The following is a 22,511-nucleotide window of genomic DNA, read 5'->3' on the forward strand; positions in this document are numbered from 1 at the left end:
AAACGTTGTGAAAAAGAAACAACAACAACAATAAAAACTTTTAAAAATCAGATTGAGTTCAGTCTCGTAATATTCCCAACAGCTGGTGTCCCTTAATGAGTCAAAGTTATTTATCAAAAAGAAGCTACAAGGGGACTGCTGCACTAACAGATGGGTTTGTACTGTCCTCAGAGGGATACAGCAACAGGGCATGATTATAAGAGCTGCAAAGCAAAACCAGAATATGAAGATGCAGTACAGTCAAAGTGCTACATGCTTAACTGAAAAGGAAAAATAAAAATCTGATTTCTTATGCTTTTTGAGGAATTACATGAAAATAAGGATGTTTTCAAGAATTTCTGAAAAGCAGAGATTCACATCTTTTACCCCGACAGCAACAATATGCTCATTGAACCCTGAATTATCTGTGACCGGACATTTACTAAAGTGACCGCGCCTTCAAAGCAAGGTCTGCTCTCTATTATTTGAGTGCATCAGAGAGAAAAAAACAACCAAATTGTCTTCATTGAAACCAGAGAGAATAAGTGATTCCTTCTCCAGCTGCCTAAGGGATCTTAGATAAGGCCTGGCAATACAGGTTATTCAGACTTAGTAGAGCAGAAAAAAACATTAAATGGAAGACGAACGATTCACTGGTGTGAAGGGCTGAGACTATGGTTCAGTTCCTCGAGAGACACAGGCAAGATAAGGTCACAAGGCCGGGCTTGTGTATGCATGAATTTGCACCAACACACACCTCCTCTCCATCGTTGAGAACGATGGTGCCGGCGCGTTCGACCACAGCGAAAACCATGACGGCGCAGAGTTCCCTCCTCACTGACATGGTCATGTTGGCAAACGCTGGCAGTTGATGCATGAACTCCAGTAATTGCTCTGTGAGAGAGACAGAGGAGAGACAGCGGAGGAAGTGCAGGAGGTTGAGAAAAAAAAAAGAAAAGAAGCAAAGAAGCAAAACCCGGAGCAGAGAAGGAGGACATGCAGCGCTCTTGGCACGCCTGCGTCGCCCTGGAGGCTGGAGCATCAAAATGGATCATCAACACAGCGAACAGCCAACAGAGGAATCATTATCCGGACAACATAAAGCCAAATATCAATTCCATCGATATGAACCTTTGAGGCGAGCCCAGAATAATTGCTGACACTTCACTCAATGACCTCTGAGTGAGTTTTTGCAGACGCTGAAACTCTGATCAAGTTTAAAAATGACCAATAAACTTTATGACTCATTGAGACGTAACTGAAGATTCAAATAGATAATCAGGCTATTGCTAAATTACCACTTTTTTCTATTGAATCAGAAATAAAAGCCCAAATCACTTGTGTTTTTCAACTGACAAACACAAATATATTCAATTCAGGACAAAGACAAGCGACAAATCAGCACATTCTCAAAGCTGGAACTATCAGACGTTTGCTATTTCTGCTGACTAACGCAATGAATCAATTATTAAAATACCCATGACTCAGGATAATCCACAGATCTCACTGTGGGCACTTTTTTATTGAGACAACTTCTTCAGTACAAAGTCGTCTGAGTGAGAAACTGTCACAGTGAGGTCTGAGGATCATGCAGAGCTACCAGGCATTGGTTGCTGTTGCTTTTTATTTTTCAAATGTTCATTTTCATTGTTTTACACTAAATTATTTTCACCTCCTTTTTACTGGGGTGGTGGCAGAGATTTAAAGCAGGATCTTTTAAAAATAGGGCACACCGAAACTACTGCATGTGCATAGCTAGTAAGTAACAATACATGTTTTGTTATTTCGGCGAATGGCTTTAATATTGGGTGTATTTGACTGGGTGTGTCAGGAAATGCTATACACATATAATCCAGGGTGCAAGACATTCTGCAGCACCCTTCACTGAGGTCCAAAGTGGGAAAATACCCCCCTCCCTCCCCCTCCCCCCTTCTACCAACCAGCCTTCTCCCCTCCTCCTGGCTGGCCAGCAGCAGTCTGGCGGTTCTGGCTGACCTGTGCTTGGCATGGCAACAGCGTCGTGTGTGAAGCTGCAGAAGCACTGAAAGTTTAATGTGCAGGGAGAGGTGAGGCGAGAGGATGTGCCGAAGTGACCTAGAAAAGCCTGCCGGCAGAGGGAGGGGTGTACCGCGGGGGGGGAGGGGTGGCTGGCACTCACTCTCTACATCCAGTGCATCATCCTCCCCCAGTCCACATCTGTAGCTAAGCTCTGAGAGTGTGTACTCGTACTTTTTTTGCCTATCATTATCATTGGAGTTGAGTCATAGCTTTAAGGGATATGATACTGCAAACCTGATGTGGCTTTTGGGAATTACTCGAAAGCCGACATTAATTGTGACCGATTCAAGTAAGAAAGGAAGGCGTGGCTTTTATACCGCACTGAATTCATCTAGAACTGGGACAAGGAGTACTGTCCCAGCCGGGAACAACACTGCTTGTGCTTGTTATGGATATCTTTGAAAAACACACCCTTCTCCAAACTCTGAGGATTGCACAGAAAATATAGATATTTTTAAAGTAAACACTGCGCTGCAATATCACTATTCGCAAGCTGCACAAAGAAACAAACTCTGTTTGACACGGTTTGTTGTGGGGGCTCACCTATGTCATCGTCGGTTCTGTCCATGGGGTCCTTCTCCAGGCAGTCCCGCACGATGTCCCGGCTCATGAGGGGGTCGGACGCTCGCTCGATGTCCTCCTCATCGTCGTCCTCCTCGGAGTCGACGGCGGTCTCTGGCAAGCCGCTCAGGTCCATGTCACTTGGTTCGTTTTCTGTGGCCTGCAAAGAGGAAACAGACGAAGAGATGAGTCAGTTACCTGCGATCAAAGCTCAACAAGGTGTGTGTGTGTGGGGGTGGGGTGGGGGGGGGGGGGGGGGGGGGGTTTGGTTTCTCCATCCAACACCAGAAGCTGGAGAACGACAGCACAAAACGTCAAAGTTCAGATCTGCAGCAAAGTCTTTGAGCGAGACTCTGCACCACCTACCTGAATGCTCATTACAAACAATGCTTTAGATTGTCAGCTAGATGTCTGAAAAGCGGATAAAATGATGGCAGCTGCTGACCAAGCCAGCCAGGGTAAAGAATCAGCATAATATGGATACAGAGGCGCACACACACACACACACACACACTGCTGAAATCATTTTACAGTACAAACATCAGCTGGGACACATTTCCAACCAAAAGCAAAATAGAACAAGAGCCTCTGTGAAACCGTTGTGCAGATCTGACACTTTTAATGAAATGGATTAGAAGTATTCAGTGTCGTATGAGTAAGAAAGGCGTCAACAACACTGCACACCAAACACTCTGCTGTGCATAGTAACAAGCTAATTAACTCCCAACTTTCCTCTCCCCCTCAGCAAACTCCACCGCCTGCCTCGAAGCCAGATCCTGTTCTTTGAAAGCATAAGATGAAATATGTGCGGGGATGAGGAAAATTAAGCGAGATGGGGAGCGAAAGTAATGCAATTACTTGTGCAGGAGCGAGTTCCTCTGCCATCGTCAAAGGAAACATTTCTATAGATGACAGAAGGGCCATATTGCCTGGTTCACGCTCACACAACATGAAACCCTCGCTCGGAATAAACCAAAGCAGTGTGGGAAAAAAAAAAGGACTCCAAAGCATCATCCTGCTACATCACCAGTGTGAAAAACAACCCTTCTTACCGCAACCTGGTGCTCAGCCTCGAGCTTCTTAATGGAAAGAGAAGAAAAAGTTGCCTTCGCAAACTGTCCACAAAGTCCCAGAGCCAGACGCATCTTCACCTCCCAGACTGTCAGTCTGCTTTAAATTTTTCACAAAGCTCAGAGTCCCCGTGCCCAGGTCTCTCACAGAAACCCTATGTCCTTTCCCCTCAAACGCCATGTGCAAAGGGCTCATCAATGATGTATGCCAGTGTCTGAGTGGCCATTTGGGGCGTCACAGGCGCACACGCCCTGGTGGGCGGGGTCGAGGATCTGGTTGTACGAGTGAGGCCTTCACAGATTGAGTCAGGAGCAGTATACAATACAACCGCTGCAGTATATGTTCTCTCAAAACATAACAAATCAATAACATGAGTCAGTGCACTAAAATAACTCTGGTGGTAAAAGTGGCTGTGAAAAACACCGTCTTTACAGAGCACAATAGGGAAGGACTTCTTACATACATTTGAACAGTATTCCCTGAGCACTCTTTGTCCTGAAACCTCAGACAGTTGCATATTCACTGCCCATTTTCTACAGATGGACAGAGGACACGCTAGACAGGTTCACCGCACTTTTTATCTGCAGCAAACAGAATAAATCAGCAGAAGAGAAGTGAGGATGCATATTCCTTCGTAGCTGCCACAGTGACTTGATTCTATTTCACACTTAGACACGTCACATGGACATAACCTGTTAAAACCAGAGAGCCAGCACGCTGCATTTAAATACAGGTTGCCGGTGTGCCTTTGTTTATGTGCAAGGGCTCGTTCCCGTGTCATCCATGCATCAAACATCCATTAATGTGCAGTAAGCATTACAAGTCAGCGGGGCAAGTCAGGTGTTGTTAATATTTCATCAGGGCTATTCTTGGATCAATGCTTTCAAAGTCCTTCTGAAGAACCAATGTCATGATTTATTCAGACACAAAACAGTGCGCCATGTTGCCGGTGACGTGAGAGTGATGTGGAAGCCGTGGTTAAACTGTTCGATGCTTCTCATCAACAAGCTGTGGCCCTTTAATGGTAAAATCTACCCCCATATTTCTTTGTACCATCAACTCCCTGTGGTCTCAGGTGTAAAGAACCAGGCCTCCCCTGACCCATTTATTCAGAAAACACCACCAGTGAAGACCACAAACATGGGCCGTGATCTACTACCACATTATTCATTCTGAAACCTGCAGGGTGCAACGTACGCTAACAAAGTAATCGTGCATGAAACAAACAGTCTGGGGAGTCATGTCAGGTACCGTCGGGCAATAAAGCTGTAATCCTTTACATCATCTTCAATGCTGATGTAGAGCAGAGTGGTCTAAAAGTCTAAAAAGAGCAGAAGCAGTTCAACCCTGAAGACTGGCTGATGAAAGTAAGAGACAAACTATCTCCTTTAGTTAAGTTCTGCTACTAGCAGAAGCCCCAAGCAGTCTTTAGATCAATCAGAGAGGTTAGGAGACGATTAAGTAAAATAAAATTACAATATTTCTTTTTCTTCTTCAGGTCCCTAAAATGTGTTCAAAAACATATTTTCTTAATTTGAAGTAATCACAACCTAAAGACATATTTATGCAACCAGTGAAAAGCGGTCACAAGTAGAAACAAGCTGCATGGTTGTAGTTGATCAGAAGCTGTTGGAGCTTTCTCCAGGTAAGTTAACTATAGTTGAATAAAGCCAAAACTGAGATCTTTTAACTGCTTGTTCGGTTCAACAGTCCAAACCCCCCAAAATATTCAATTCACTTACATAAAAGAGAAAGAAAAACAGCAAATGCTTGGGCATTTTTGATCAACAAAAGGACAAAATAAGTTATTCAGTTACGTGGGACTGTGGAGGAAAGTGTGCAGACAAAAGAGCTCCCGTACTAATCGTCCGAAAGGTAAAACAGATGTAGCACACATGTAAGTAGATCACCACCAGAGAGCTGAGCAGAGAAGTTTGATCACATGTGACGTGAGAGAACGATTTAACGTGTCCGAGTATACATGTGTATATATAGTGCTTAGAGACAGAGCAGCTGTTGCTACAGATAGATTAAAAGATGTTAGAGTTCCAGCAGAGGATTGAGAGCCCGAAGAAAGAAGAAGAGACAGGACAGTGTGTTTCAGAGAGGGAGAGACAGAGCCAGCAGATGGCTGTGAGAGCACGATCACAGACAGGAGAACCTGTTCAACCTGCTCCAGCCAGACACAGCTTGGCCAAACACACACACACACACACGCATCTTTACGATAACACACGCTCACACGCAATTACAAATCTGCATTCAAACAATATGATCTAATGCCTCTTGCACGCACACAAGCCAAGAAGAGGTCCAAACAACACAAATTGATTCTGACTGATGCCCCCTGAGCGCAGTCACAAGCCCACTTACAAACACAAATAGGCTCACAGCAGGTGACGGTACAGGGAGCCAATAGGGTGGGTGCTCTGTGTTAAGAGGATTAGTTGCCGGGTTTGGGGCCCGTCCACAGTCACGAGATTCTGTGTGTGTGTTCTTTTTCAGCTGAATCTTGTTGTATTTACCGCTGGCGGGGGTTAAAGTCGCTGGAGGATATTTAAATTTCCTTTCGTCAGTGTTACTTATTTAGTCGCACTCTGATGAATAAAAAAAGATCTGAGTCTACAGTTGCTCTCTGTAATATTGTAGCTCGTAAAGCTCCTTATCACACGAGGTTGTACGTCACGGCTCCCTGGGAGTTCTGTACTCGTGCTTTGAGGTGATGAGCGGCGGAGCTGGAGTCAGGATGTAGGCTGGCCCACCTGCTCGCAGCCACCCGCCCGCCTGCTCGTCTCCCGTTGAGCAGGGACAGTGTCCTATTAGTGTCTCACGGCCACTCTGTCTGCCAAGCGCTTACATTCACTCCCAAACGTTCTTGTACTGCTTAATGAGAGCAACCCGCGGTCCCGGAGGTGGATTTGTCATTTCACCAAGGAGGGTCTCACCGACTCAATATGAGCTGGGCTTCAGTTCTCTTACTTAATTTATCTGCACAGATTAAGTTAGAAACATTAACTGACAGTTTTCATTATACGATAGACTAGTTAACATGTCGTGTTACTTTAAACTAGAAAGTAAGCTTTCAAAAAACACATCCTAGCGGAAGAACGACAACCCAAGCTAGACCGTGTGAGGTTTAATCTCACATGACCGACCTCACGACCCCGTTCACAGTTAGATAGATAGTTAACTTCATTAATCCCGCAAGGGGACATTTCACGTCCAGCTCACAAACTACCACACCTACTGAACTATCCGGGGGAGTCCAAACTGGGGATCCAGCGCCAACGGGTGGCGTCCTTACCTGATAAATGTCTGACAGGCTGCTGCTTCCAGAGTCGCTGGTGATACTACATCCTGAGTGGCTGGAGGAGACGTGGGTCACCTGTGGGTGCAAGCCGTCGGCCAGGTGAAGTCTGCTGAAGTCTGCGGGGAGCTGCACGTACACACACACACACAACATACACACAGATGGTCAGTATCAGCCAGCTCCGCCCGCCACCATTGGTCACTCGCGCTAACACTCATGCTGGCTGCCAGCCAAGTGGCGACACACTTAACGGCTTGCTGTCCTTCAGGTTGATTGAAGATGTCGCGTAAAGGCTTCTCCACTTGGAAGTTACTGCATTTCTTTCTTTTCCTTTTGTTTGTTTCCTATTTTATCATTTCAAAGTGGACGCACGAGTCGTTTCCATGAAATGAACAGTGGCTGTTGTAGGAAAACATTTTGCATGTGATTTATGTGCAGACTACAAATGATCGCCCACGTTAATGTTAATTGGAAAGTAGCCTAAAACACTCTTCTCTTCATGAATACTACGAGGCTTATCTTTGTCTTTATTCCACAACTGTGATTATACAACGTTAACAGAACAAAACATATTAATTAGTCCCACTGCAAGAGCTCCACTTTACACATAATTTATTATCAAAGCAAAGAGAAAAAGGGAGAAAAAAAGGGAGTTGTTAATTATATCATCCGCCTCCATAGAATCAGTTAAAAACATTTATCGAGTTTAACACACAATATAGTATAATTGTACAAAAAAGTACTCTAGTCCTCACCCTCCTATGTGTCAGTTTAAGAGCACATTGTCCAAGTGAGACAGTTCAACTGACTGCATCTGAGAAGTGCTATAACACTTATGCAGCTGCTGATATCAGCAGTTAGACGTTAGCTGCTCTGGAACTTCTTTATTTTAGCAGAGTTAACCAATAAAAAGTGCTGCATAGTTGAAGGAAATACCCTCATTAAAGCACGCAACTCACATAACCTAAATGAACACCAGCCAGTGATGGGGGGGGGGGGGGAAACCCCTCTGAGTTATTCATAGTGTGTAAAGTAACAGAAAGAAACGCTGTAATTAACCATATTGTAAATGAGCTAACCCACTTCTCTATGGAGATGACCCTGAAATGTAAAATACACGAGGAACGCCCTGCTGACGGTTGAAGACGCGGATGATTAAAACAAACACAGCGGCAGTGTTTGTGGTGTATTTGAAGAGCATGCTGTGCTGTATCTATACGAGGCTATTAGAGCTGTTTTCTGACATTTTATAAACAAAACAATCATCAATAAACTGAGAAAATAATCAGCGCGTTGATCAATCAGTACTGTACTTTGCATCAACGCTTTGCTTTCAATGGTGTCTACAGTTGGAAAACTGATATTGAATCCCTCATTGGGTACAGTAAATCTCTTTAACTAGCTATCTAAAGTCCTTTACTTATTAACATGACGTTGATTTATAAACTGTAAATATATTAGTTTACATAATATATAAAATGTCAGTTTGAATAACATTTTAAATGTGCACAATATATAGTGTTTTCAATGAAACCCATCATATCGGACTAGAGAGCTACAGGGTTAAATATGAATTTAATCAAACTGCGTGAACTGGTTCATGGAGTCTATAGATAAATATTTCATGACCAAATGTTTTATTTACCAACATCTATCTGATACTCAGCAGGGAGACTGCTCCGAGCCGCTTTAAACTCCACTTCTGGCTGCGGCAGATCATCAATATTAATCTTTTACACCTAAAATTCAAATATGGCCGATATAAGCTAGGTTGCTTCATGTGACATCAGAGCTACATCTAAACATCTACAGAGAGAGAGTTTAACAGTGTTTTTACATGCTGGATGATTTCAGATGTTGATAGTAAACAAGATTTGGGATTTTATTTATGCGTTTTTAAATGTTTCTTCTTGACCGTAAAAACTTTTAACCGAGCTTTCATGAAAGGCAAGACTATGAACTTACATTTCAACTTTGCTCCAGTAAATCCTGACTGTGGGTGTGACACTGGACAGACGGTGCAGGCACTAGCCAGGCTTTTAGCTCTTCTTCTCTGATGTGCAAAAGGTAAAATGGTCTCAGAGGAACAGCCTGGGAGTCATCTGCCTGAAAATGCACTTTTGGGCTGTAAACAACAACACTGCCTGGGATAGTTTTTTTTTTAAATCTGCCTCAATGGCAGCAACAATATGAGGCCTCACTTGGAGGACAAATGGAAGAGATTGGACAGAAATGCGTATCGGGAGGTTCATTTGCAAGTAAATGGGTTTGAGCCGTCATCTGCTCTTGAACGTACTCTGAGAAAACGTCACCGCTTCTGAAGCACTCACCGGTTAATTAGTTTTGGAAACACGAGGAAAGTGACAGAATTATCACTGTGGAATATTGGAAACTAGTTTTCGACTAAAGGGCTTCTCAATATTCATGATCTGCTCTGTGGGACAGAGACACACTAAAAATCGAAGAGCTTGGTGGTGTTGTGGCACTGAATTGATTAAGCAGAAGGTGTGGCAAGATCTTTGGAGACCTTTCTGAGCTGTTTGTGAGAGTAAAATGAGAAAATAAGACGTATCCATCCACAAGGCGCCTTTATGTGTCATGTGACAAGAGACAGAGCCAGACAGTGCAGCTCCTGTGGCACCGAGGTGTGATTCGACTACACTGTGTCAAAGATTGCCATCACGTTTAATTATCTGGCTGGCTGCACTAACCAAAGTGGTCGACCGGAGGGCCAAGTCAGTCACAAACCCCCCCCCCCCCCCCCAGACTAATATTTCCCTTCTCCTCGTCTGGTCGACTTCACTCGCAACGCCTCCAGCTGACTTCCACATTGTTATTATTACTGGCTGGGCATTATTGTGTGGTGTGACGAATCCCTTTGTCTGTTTGTAGCTGCAGTGATGAAGCATCATCCCATTTCCTCCTGATGACTTTTCGGGAGCAAAACAGATTATGGAGCAGAATGTCACTCTGATGCAATACAAACCCCAGAAGTGGAGTTATGTTGGAGCTACGACCATGACCATTTATATCTATTACCCGACATCTGTCACAAGAGTGTTGTGGCTTTGAGGCTTCCATTTTTTTCATTCTTGAGTTTAGTGACAATTACAAAAATATAGACCATCACCAACCTTATCGTTTAAGAATATCGAAGAATAGCCTTTAAAAGAAAGAAATACTGTAGATAAAACCACTACTGCCCTATAGGAATCAAATAAAAACTAAATTCCTAAATTATTAACATTTTCTTAACAGTTTTGTTGCGCATTCAATGAATGGAAATTAATTAAATATTCTCAATATTGAGAGTACAGGACCGGTCATGTGGAGTTTGTCGATATGGCCTTCTAACCAGCCACTGGAGTGGTTTATATGTCAATAATAATAATAATATACCCACTGCTTTCCACAACCAGCTAGAAAGGTCCCACCCCCTCCCAACAAGCCCCCCATAAACTACAAGCCCCGCCCCCAGGACAGAGGGAGAGATAAAGGGAAGGCAGGACAGCAGGATAAAGGGAGCGGATAATAAACACTTAATCCATTCTCTCCACTCATTTAGGTCATCTGTCTGTCGGCCAATAAGCCAGCGTCCATTCAGTCTACAAGCATGTGGTCCATTGACCACTTCGGCCCAATGGCATTGCAAGAGACTGGGCCAAGATGGATGCCAGCACAACAATACTGACACACGTCCTCATTACGCTTTTACAATCAGTGGCACGGCAAACAGCAATACATGCACAGTGCGTCGTTAACCCCGATCGATCTGCAGAGTGTGTACGGACACGCTATTATTTAAATCCAACAGTGATCTGCTCACGCAATCAGCCACAGCATGAAATCGTGATTATTCTCCTACCTTAACTCGGCCTCTCTCTGCACTCCTTTGCTCGGAATTCAGTGCCCTCTCGCGAACAAATGAAGTGAGCTCTGCAAAACCACGAGCCGAAAATACGTACAATCAGCGGTCACAGGAGGATTAAGCATCGCTCTAATGCTCGACCCACAACACTCAGCTCTGCCTACATGTGAGCAGATGTGGCGTTCCTTAAATTAAACTGTAGACCTAATGACCTAGATTGCTGGGTGGAAGCGCTGGCCAGATCTCAATCTCTTTAGCGCCTTTACATGCAGGGGGTGAATCTGTGCCACTACACCAGGTGTCCAGTATTGTGGTTGGCCAGGCTCAGAAATACAGCCCCTGTATGCTGCGCAAAGCATTAAGTGGTCTCAAAAAACACCCTCATATTTCTTATGAAAGGAGCTAAATTGAAGTTGTTGGTTTAATAGGCTTAAATTATGGAGCAAAAACACAACAACATGATTTTTCTTTCTGACTTCAAACCGCTAAAAGGCGCCTGAAGCGGCGCTGCGCTCCTTTCAACATTTCACATGTGGTTTTAACTTTGTCTACTTGTTAAGAAATGGAGAGCTGCCAATGTTTTGAAGGCTAAAAGACAGCATGCACATCCCAGAGTTTCCCCTGGCCACTTCTCGCTTTCCTGAGCCTCGCGGATCAAGAGATTAAAACCCTTTCGGCGGGGTGTCCGATTAAATGGGCCCGATATGTTCTCTGGGCTTTCCCCTCCCTAGTTACAGCTCCACCAGTCAGCACCACACGAGACAGCGTTAAGACAAGGGGTGAGGACCACCTACAACGAGGAATACAGTCCAGTCCACTATATTGCTATTACAATCATTATTGTTCCAGGTGTCAATTATTGTAAAAAGTAGGCTTCTCCTGCCATATTACTGCCAGTTGTTAATGAGGTTATAAGGACTATGGGTGACAAAATGTCAAGTAAATTAAAAAAAACACATCATTATCCAGGCCCAGCAAGCCTAAACCATATGGGCCCCATGTCTTTAGCACATAGGCATTATTTCAATGAACTGTTCAAAGATAAGGAGACAGCATTCATGGTCAAGTAATCACCAAAAGATAAAACCATAAACATCCATAAAAAAAGCCATAAATCAACATGAATTGTACCGTGACGGTGTGAGTCAATGTGTGCCTTGTTGCAGTAAAGATAAAATGCAGCTATGAGAGTGGAAATCACAGGTCTCCAGAGGAAAGACAAGCAAACGGGGAATTACACAGAGTGGCAGCCAATGGTCATGAAGCTACGATGGTGATGTCATTACTGTAATAAGATCTGGTGGCTGTTATTGACTCTACCCATGCTGGGTTTCCTGCTGGGCTAAATTAATATTTACACTAGCCTCCATCTATATGCTGAGAACATAAGAAAACTAAAATGTAATGAAGGAGGAGGAGCTAAAGAGAGAAAAGGTAAACAATCTAGAGATCTTCCCAAAGAATGAACACAACACATGTTTACTCCTTTCTACACTGACTTCAGACGACGTAGCCAAACTTACACAAGGAAGACAATCATAAAACAAGCCAAACTCATGTTTCTCTATGTTTCATCTAATTGCCATTTGTGTTAACTTGCTGGCATGTCTGCTCGGTATTTCTAACTTGAGGTGTGTACGTATGCGTTGGGCTTTCATCATGTTTTGGCTGTTGAAACTATTCCATCCTGCCAATAACAATTGCTGAATTAGAATGACATGCTAATTGACAGAACTTGCCATTCCTTGTTAAAAGTCGTAACTTCAAAACAAACATTTGAAGGGTATTTTAAGTGCGCAGAGAGAAGCTACTATACTCACTTGGCCGAGTGCTTTTGTTAGATTCCTGGAAAACCAGTCAATTCAATGTTGAAAGATCTATTTCAATGTGGGTATTACTCAAATGGCACAGCACATCATGAAGACTATAGATTATTACAGTCATACTATACCAAAATACTGAGAGTGCTCATATCAACGTATATCCGGCATCAACATACAATGGGGCACTAAATCACAGAGTTGGAGGAGGGTTGGCTTTGGCTACATATGGCACATAAAACACATCATAGAGGTTATAAAATACATTGCATTGTTTTGTACAAATAAAAATAAAAGAGAAAGAGAGAGAGATATTCTTGGTGTCATGTACGGTTCCCCTGCTGCACAAACTATGAGGAAGGAGGATGAGATATGTCATCAACAATGACACGTCCGTGACTATTAGAGCAATATTAAGGTGATTTTTTTTCTTCCTCGGCATCCGAGCTCTGCGATCCAGGAGCCGTCCATCAGTTTGATTTACAGCCCTGCCTCTGTGTGTCTATGCATGTGTGTGTGGCCCCGACGTGTGAGTGATGCCAGCGGCGCTGACAGCCGATCTATCCGTCTACCGTTCAAGTGCAGATCAGCTCAGGCCTCCGAGTGTCTGCTGGAGCTGCCGGCTGCATCCAGCACCACGGACAGCACCACCAGCTGCAGCGCTAAATGAACCAGGAGGGTCAAACTAGTACTTCAGCTGGTGAGGCAAACAAATAAATAAATAACACTTAGGCTACTACGCCCCAAAATATCAAGTGTATTCTTCTAATCACGTTCTGCTTTGAAGTATCTCTTTTTTTTAGCATCGCGTATGATAACGTTACCAGGGTTTAAGCAGCTCCTATGAGGTTCAGAGGTGGGGTAACTGGATTTAGGGCAGCTTCCTCTCTGCACACATGACATCACCTCGCATCAAACCACTCGGATTTATTTCTTCTTCTTCTTCTTCTTCTCCTCTCCAATGCAAAAGACACCTGGCGTGATTCATTTTATGGGCACATCTTAGGGACCTACAATCAAATATTGTCATGTCAGTGCGTCGTAAAACATAACGAGGGCAGAGACGTCGGTCGTTAAACACGCACACACGTGGATGTGTGTGCGCCTCAAACCAAAGAAAAAAAAATCACTATATCTGTACAGGTATCAATAAGTCTATAATGTGTATTTAAATGATTATTAACGACATATTGACCTGGAAGTTTCACTTCGTATGAACTATTTTATAACCCGTTATTTTACGAGAACGGTCCAGGCCTATAAGATCAACATGGTCCTTAAAATGCAGGGCGCGTGTGTCTGCGCGCGTGAGTGACAGCAAGCACATGGCGGCCGTTTCTAGTACAACACACCGACACACATCGGAGGCTCGACACGGCAACGATCAGCCTTCATGGTGAGCCCGGTTTCTTCTCGTGGAGGCTCGATAGAAATCCGATGCACACCCATTATATGGCCGGTAATCATATCTAGCGGGTCATAAACGAGGGAGAGAGAGAGAGAGAGAGAGAGAGAGAGAGAGAGAGAGAGAGAGAGAGAGAGAGAGAAAGAAGAAATATGGAGAGAAGACGTTGCAACGTTGCACGTCGATATGCTACTTACCGGGGTTTTCTCTTGCTGGCTCGGGACTCCATTGCTCTCTGATGCTGCTAATGGTTTCATAATGAAAAAATGTTCACCGGGCTAAAATCTAACATCCCCGGACCTGCTCTATGCTACAGCACAGACCCCCATCCTCTCTCTCCCCTCCCTTCGGCTGCACCGTCTCTCTGGCAGCAGGCGGCGGCTTGACAGTTTGGGGAGTATCCGCTGTCTCCTGGCCTGATTAGACTCTCCAACAACCAACACCAGCTTCTGCGTTTATTGCAGCCTCCCCGCTGCTTGCCACAGAAATATCTTAAAACCACAGAGGGAGAGGAGGAAGAAGAGAGAGGGGGGGGAATATCCTTTTATCCAAGCGAAGTCGAGCCTCTCGCTCGCTCTCTCTCTCTCCGGTCTCTAGTCGGAGACCAGCAGCGCGCCGATAATAAAGCAGAAAACAGGAAAAAAGAAAAAAAAAAAATATGAGAAAAATGGCTGACAACACTTTCACTCACGTTTGCGCCCTCCGCCTTCCCTCTCTCTCTCCCGCTCCCGAAAGCAAAATCTACACACACACAGAAAAGCACGCGCGCACCCAGACGCCTTTATGCACCATTACATTATTTTGAAGACAGAGACACCTGCAGCCTCCGCCGAGGTACTGTACGTTAAAGCCAGCGGTTTGTTTGTAACGGGAGCAGGGGGATGTGTGTATGTGTGTCATGGGTGGAGGAGGGGAGTGGTGGTGGCGCTGGAGGGGGGTGGGGAGTAAAGACCTCCTCCCTGCCAGACAGTGATGCTGTAACAGCAGCCTTTATGGCTGTGCCCCTGTGGAGGGCTCACAACACCCCAAGATAGAAAGCTGGAGAGAGGGTGGACGAGTAAAATGAAAGTGAGGAGGAGAGATGATGCGAGGCGACACCAAGAACAAAACCGTCGGGTGAGGAGGGAGCCAATGCACGGACGAGAGGTGGGAGGAAGAAAATAGAATTCAAGAAGGTGTATAGATAGGTAGATGGATGGCTGACAGAGGGATGAAGAGAACGGAGGGAGGAGAGGAGCACAGTGCGCGTAATGCCATTATCACGCTCACTTCGGCACAAGAGCCGGTTGGCATAGTAACGGAATGAAGGAAAGCAATTTCCTGGGCAGGGAGACAGAGAGGGAGACAGAGAGAGAGAGACAGATACAGAGACAGAGAGAGAGAGACAGACAGAGACAGAGAGAGAGAGAGACAGACAGAGACAGAGAGACAGAGAGACAGAGAGAGAGAGAGAGAGAGAGTAAAAGAGGCAGACACAGACAGAGGGAGGACAGGAGCATCGTTTCATTGGAAAATAAAGGAGTAAAAGAGCTGAAAGATACATAAAAGTATTCCAAGTGAAACACATGAGGCTGGCAGCGATGATGTCACTGTCACTCAGCTGGAATAGCCATGGCAACTGAGGACCAACCCCCCCCCCCCCCCCCTTCACCCCCTCTAGGGCTTTCAGTTGCTGTGGCGACGGCAGCAGCGAGACAAGGCGAAATGGAGGAAGGAGGGTAGACGAGAGTGTGTGTGTGAGTGTGTGTGTAAAAGAGAAGAGACAGTAGAAGTGGCAATAGACTTCCACTTCACCTTCTCTCAGCTGTAGTACAATGAGCAGCAGCGTCACCGACCAACAAACAACACGCAACCACACCACTGCTTTGTGGGAGCAGGGGGAAAAAATATGTGTGTGTGTGTGTGTGTGTGTGCTCAGGTGGCTGGCCGTGCCTCTAGAGACTCTGGATATTGGATCCATACATATATATGAAGGTCTCCTGACAGACTGAGATATGAGGACGGCACTTTAAATGACTGAAGGACATCACAGGGAACAATGGAGGGGTTTAGAGGCCAACCAAGACAATAAAAATGAGACGTGCTGCAGTTCATATCCACATTGCAAAAAAAAAAAAAAAATATTAATTCAGTTCACAACCAAGACACAAAGGACGTAATATTACCAACCAGAGCTGCCAAAATGTACACATTATAGCACGCTTCATCAAGAAGCGTCGCGCCTTGTTTTCACGCTGTTTTTCTGACATGTTGATGCTGTCGATCATTTCCTGCTGTCTTGTTTTATTGGTGTTATTTTGTTTGAAAAATAAAAGACAGAACAAGTCAATTTATTTTAGTACAATATAACTGTACCAAGCTGCAATACTTTGCTTATTAAGAAACATGAGTGACTAAACCATCATTTTAGCACTGAAACTACTACAACTATGATTGATGAATTGTTGTTATTCATTGAGCAAAAATGCCAACAATGCACTGATCTATGCTGTTGTTCTCTATTTTATTTTATTGTATATGTCTAAGCTTTGGACTGTTGTTTGGACAAAAAAGATAACTTGAGTTCTGGGACTTTGATAGGAAATTTTATAGATTAACTATCTACACTAATCATCAACAAGAGCCATGATGCTGAATGTGAACCAAACCGGGTCAAAATTTTGCACAAAATTGTATCAACTCCCACAAATAACAATATATATAATAAACAGCTAATCCAATAACCAATAAAGCATGTGACTCATTGTTTTTGCTGTACGCAGACCACAGAGGCTGGAGCTGTTTGTTATGCTAGGACAGACAATGCCTAGAAAGCAGCGTACCGCTTGTTGGTTTTGGAGCTGCTCCAGTCAGAGTAACGGGGAGCTGAGTGGGAGGAGGTGAGGGGGGAGGGAAGCTGAAGACCCGGTATGACATCACCTCTCTTGCCCCGAGCCATGATGTAATGTATCACAACAAAAAAAAAAAGCTCAGGTGCTTTGCTGTGCAGCCCGGTCATTAGCATCTCCAACAATCACGGGGGGGGGGGGGGGGGAGATCGTGTCTGGGGAATATCAGACCTTCCTGCCCAACCCCCCCTCCTCTTACAGCGTTCTAGGAACAAACAAGCCCATTAATCATTTTTGTACTGACTAATCACAAGCTACATGTAAAAGGGAGAGAGGCAGCGGAGCATCGATCTTACAGGGTCGTGACAGTGACGTGAAAAACGCCACTTGAGAATAACATTAATGCACTCGTGCTCAATAGCAGTGTGTGCTAAATGCATGAGGCGGAAGAGGGTGGGCGGGGCTTCGTCTACCATTTGTAAACAGTCTGTGAACCCTGGCTACTGCTGTTCAATGCATTTATGGGGTCGGCATTGTGATGGTGTGTTGCCTGCTGATGCGCAGCATTAGAGCCATAAAAACCTCATTACGCTGCTGGATGACAGAGTCACTATCTCCACACACACACACACACACACACGCAAGTGTTTCATCATACATGGCAAAATCTGCCATCTATCTCCTTTCCTTCCTTAATTCAACAGTATCAGGCAGCAGCTCACATTTAAAGCATTCTGCTGATGATTTTCAGTCAATATGACGTACAACCAGCACAAGATAAGATGCTTCTGCATTCAACTCATGACACAGCTGAGATAAAAACAGCCCTTCAGCATGATTTTATTGTTCACTTACAGTGATTAAACTTACAGTCAGATAGATACTCCCAAACAGCACCCTAAAAATAAAAACCATAAACAAGCCAACAAACTCATCTCACATCTGGACCACACCCAAAAGCCTGTGTACTGGAACTTTAATGTGCCTTTAACCCATACACATCTATCTCCAGAGAAAGAGACTAGAGACGGGGTTAAATTATGCACTGGCGGAACTGGAAACATGCTTCTAAAGTAAAAATAACTAAATCATATCTCACCACCAAAAAAAGAGACGTCTTAGATCTCACTTGACTTGCAATGGGTGAGCAGGTCGTTTTGCTTAAGAAAACTCTCACACTCATAGACACACACGGGCTATTATAGGATCAAAGTCAACATACTCTGATTCATTGACCTGTGTCCATCCTTATTGACTGAATTTGTTTGTAAGCCGACAGCAGAGGAAACACAGCGCGCCTGAGTGCCAGCTCTGTGCATTAATCCTTGAAGTCGCTCCCATTACGACGGCTCTAAATAGCATTGTTAGGACGAGAAAGATGATCGAATAAAAGGGACGACGATTTCATAGCTGCGGCAGCCCGAGGGATTATTTCATTTATCAAGCCGTTGTCACCTGCACGCTGCTCTGAAAATAATTTGGCAGAAAGAAAACAGGCAGCCAGACACGTTCAAGAGATTACACATGCAGGCTCACAGAGGTTAAACTTCTGTCATGCCCGCCGCAAAAAAGTGTATAAATCAGAAAAAACAGCAAATGAAAAGAGAAGCTCTTGGAGAATAAGTGGCAAAGTAACATTGTTAGCAAGTGAGTGAGAAGTTGATCAGAAACTAGAGGTTTCCGGTTCAGGTTATAGACTCACTGTGGAAGGTAATGAACTGGAAGTCTAACTGTGGAATAATGTGCGGGGGCGTGAAGGAGTCACCTTTGTGTTTCTTGCCCAATGTTCCCGTTTCTCTCCTTTCCACATCCGAAAGAAATGGAGAGACAGGAAATCTGAGCTAAATGTTAACATCGCCAAAGACAACACTCACATGCTGATGTTTAAGCAGGTACTATTTTCACCTTGTTCTTCACTTCAGCGTGTTAGCAACAACAATTAGCGCTAACATAAAGTGCAGCTGAGGCTGATGGGAATGCCATTAGGTTTAAAGTAATTTGGTCATAAAAGTAAGTATCGGAAAAGCAACGTGTTTTATCTGGTGATGGCCCAGCGTGGACAATGAAGAGAGCATCATTATTAGGATCTATCATGAAGGAGGCATGAATATATGAAGCAGATTTCAATCAATTGGCAAAAAATAACTTGATGATATTCACAAAAAGTTAATGTGTGAAAGGGAATAGTGAAGACTGTGAATATTTCCTTCCACTAAGTCAAGATTTAAAGCTGGTTTTATAGTGTCATTTCATGGAAGGTGCTTCAAGTCGGATAAAAATGCATCTGTGGGCAATAATGACTCTTTTTATATATATATCTGTAAGTTAGACTGCTGTGTCAAACTGAACTAAAAACAGTCATATTCTCGTTTATCTCAACATTAGGAGACAGTGCACCCAACAAAGCAAGACAGTTCTACTAATTCTATTTTCAGACTCATACAAAACAGATTTTAACACTTACTTAACCAAACCAGCAGAATAAGAACCTTATGTATATCTCTTGCAGCATCCAGCGTTGTCTAACATGCTCAACACTGAGCAGCTCAAACTGATCTGCTTATGAGAGATTTTGATCTTATTTACGTGACACAAACATACAAAAAGTACTTTGTTATCCTCGCCACATGCAGGCTCATTACCGTAGAAATAAATGTCATCTGTCAAAGCCTTTTGAAAACACTCGACTTTAAAAAAGGTCTTTTGAATGTCAAAAGTGACATGAAAAGCAAATCAAATGTCAGTAAGCGTGTTTTCTATATCAGCGGCTGAGAAATGAACCGCAGCCAGTTGTAAATGAGAAGCTCGTTTTACTCATTTGCACGAGGCACGATTTCACTGTGTCGTTATCGAGTACGAACACGCCCGAAAATATCTGTTCCATTTCTGTCAAGGTCTGATATTTGGCTATTAATAACTCTAAACACAGATTTAGCTTTTGGTGTCCGTGCTGGAACCGAGACGCTCAATTCAACAAAGAAAGACGCACTACAACTGAAAATAAAAATGTATGTTCATTAGATAATAAAGAAAATACTTGACCTACACGTTTGACAATCGAGTCATCTTTACTGTATTTACAGATTCAACAATATTAAGATCTCGAGCTGAAACAATTAATCAATTTGTTGATGGACAGAAAGTTACGTATGTCAATCATTGATTTGTGGTTTGAGTCATTTTTTAAGCAAAATTCCAGCTGCTCAAATCAGAGTAAAGTGAATATCTTTGGGTTGTGGTCTGTTTGTCAGACAAATCAAACAATTTGGATAATATCAGCTTGGATTTGAGAAACTTTGATTCTACCAAATGATCGATAGATTATTGTGACGGATTAATGAATAAAGAAATAATAGCTGCAGCCCTAAAAATCTCCCCTGAATAACCTTAAACAAAACACACAAAGAAAAAAAACAAATAAATAAAAGTGTACAATGAACCGTTTCTTCTTTCACTGCTGCGGTTGCTACACAATGTCTTTTCACAGCTGAGGCTTTTGTATCTCCGCACAGCTGAAGCAGAGCAGGTTGTCACAAAGGACAGCTCTAAAAATAGGAGCTCGGCTTTTCTGCGGCCGAGAGTGGCAGGTTTGTTCTCTCTGCAACCGCCATTTCTCAGCAGGTCTGAACTGCTCGACACCCTGAGCTCCGATCTTTGCAACCTCTTCCTCGGAACACGGCAGGACTCCGTGATGAACTACCGAGATACGACGTGAACTGGGATTCTATGTTTGCGTGCAGCAGAAATGGTCGATTCATCTTCAAACAGCTGTGTTATGCTCGGGTAAATGTCTTTCAAAGCCATCATAATCAAACACTTAGCACATTAACGGCACCATCAGTACATCATCTCCACATTGAATGCAAGACCCAGCAGAACCGCACCCACACAGCAGGGATGGTAATAATCCAGAGCGCCGAAAGACATTCGATACCATTATCAAGCACATCAGCAGAGAGGCACAGCGTTGGAGAAATGATGCCCCTCAATCAGCCTGATTGTTGCCATTATCTCGGTTTACAGGCCCATAAGCTGTACCAGAGAGATGTTTATCACGTTGTTCTGTCATCAACCGGCGACGCGATGAAGTCCATTCTCAGCTAAGCATGTTCATTCTTCAGATCAAAAACAGGATAATGTGTATGGAAGGAGAGGAGAGGAAAGAGCGGTTTTTTGAATCACGCTTGATTTTAAAAAGAATTCATTTCATGTTGCCGTGGGTGTCGTGGTAACACAATTGCCTTCTCTCTTCGACTTCTTCAGCCTCGAAGCCAGCAAATGGAAGGTATTTATTAAGGGAGTCTACCAGAAGCTACAGATACGACGACAAATGAGAAACAGACGCAGATAAAACCACCAGCAGGAACACAAACACAGACAGCTAGAACACACACACACAGACACACACACGTATAGAAAACACCAAACAACATTGTCAATAGATACGGTACCTGAGGTTTATTGCATTCCTGGGAGCCAGGTTAAAGGAGAAAGCCATGGAAAGAAGCAGAGGAGATGAAAGTTATCAAACATTCCACTTGTCAGTCGAGGATGTGAGGAACAGCAGGTGAAAGCTTCACCGCCTTGTTAAAAAATGCAGCGTTTTGCACCACACAGAGAAAAGTGTCCATGTTAGACAGAAGCCTAAAACGTCCTTTATGCCCAATACCAATAAAACACTTTAATTAATCCCTTCCTATGGCAGACATTCAACTTATTTCAATGTTGAACAAGCATCTTGAAACACGTTTCTTTCATTCTGACAACAATTATTCTGGCAACGCTTTTTCACTGTTCTGGGACTCGGCACATAAATGGGATTCCAAGGTGAAAATTCAACTTTCTCAGTGCTCTTATAGCCAAGGACAGGTAGGGAACATGCAGACACTTGCATTATTATTCTGGCTCGCCCACACATCCCTCCATTGAGCGTGCCTGCAGATTACAGAACAGATCAGTTTAACTTCCGGACCTCCTCATTACCACTGCAGGACATGTTTGACCTCTAAGCAGACAATAAGACTCCATTTATAAAGGTGCTATGTGTAATGGTTTTCAAAATCACTTTAACTTCTCTAAATTAACATTGAAACCTTTGGCACGTCACCTCAAACACACGCCATCGTGGTGCAGGAAGCTCTGAGCCTCCATCTCATTCCTCTACCAGTTAGAACGTTAGTCCACATGAAAAGAATCACATGAAATGATGTTTGATTAAACGATCCTACGAGAGATTCTTCAAATCAATCATCCAAAGAAAACGCAACTTCAAAGTAAGGAAAATATTTGAATGAAAGCTCACACATAGCAAGCAATATTTAGCTGCTTGTGCTCACGCTAGCTTCAAAGGCGGGATGAGCGACCTCAATACAAAATATTATCAAATGAATAGCTCGATACTTTGAGAGATACACTTCTGCGATTGCTTGCCGACGGTTAGAAGAGGCGATCAATACCATGTTCAACTGGAGCCAGCAGCAGGGTAGCTTAGCGTAGCGCAAAGACTGGAATGAGAGGAAAGAGGTAGTCTGGCTCATCCTGCCTTTGAAGCTAGCAAGCAGCTAAATATTGCTTGCTATATGCTATATGTGTAGCCTACATATTGAACAAA

General features: G+C 43.7%; 1 protein-coding gene across 2 annotated transcripts in view; it reads right to left on the reverse strand.

Moving 5' to 3' along the window:
• Nucleotides 1–22,511, reverse strand: part of rapgef2b (Rap guanine nucleotide exchange factor 2b) — a 95,332-nt gene that overhangs the window by 16,959 nt on the left and 55,862 nt on the right. For both annotated transcript variants that reach the window (XM_076103254.1, XM_076103253.1), the window contains exons 7-9: nucleotides 6,974–7,105; nucleotides 2,581–2,758; nucleotides 737–873 (exon numbers count right to left, since the gene is read on the reverse strand). In XM_076103254.1, coding sequence (XP_075959369.1) covers nucleotides 737–873; nucleotides 2,581–2,758; nucleotides 6,974–7,105 — 447 coding nt within the window. The remainder of the gene's footprint in view (nucleotides 1–736; nucleotides 874–2,580; nucleotides 2,759–6,973; nucleotides 7,106–22,511) is intronic.

The sequence above is a fragment of the Anarhichas minor genome, unplaced genomic scaffold (genome assembly GCF_050575085.1).
Source record: "Anarhichas minor isolate MPS153535 unplaced genomic scaffold, ASM5057508v1 ptg000028l, whole genome shotgun sequence".
NCBI lineage: Eukaryota > Metazoa > Chordata > Actinopteri > Perciformes > Anarhichadidae > Anarhichas > Anarhichas minor.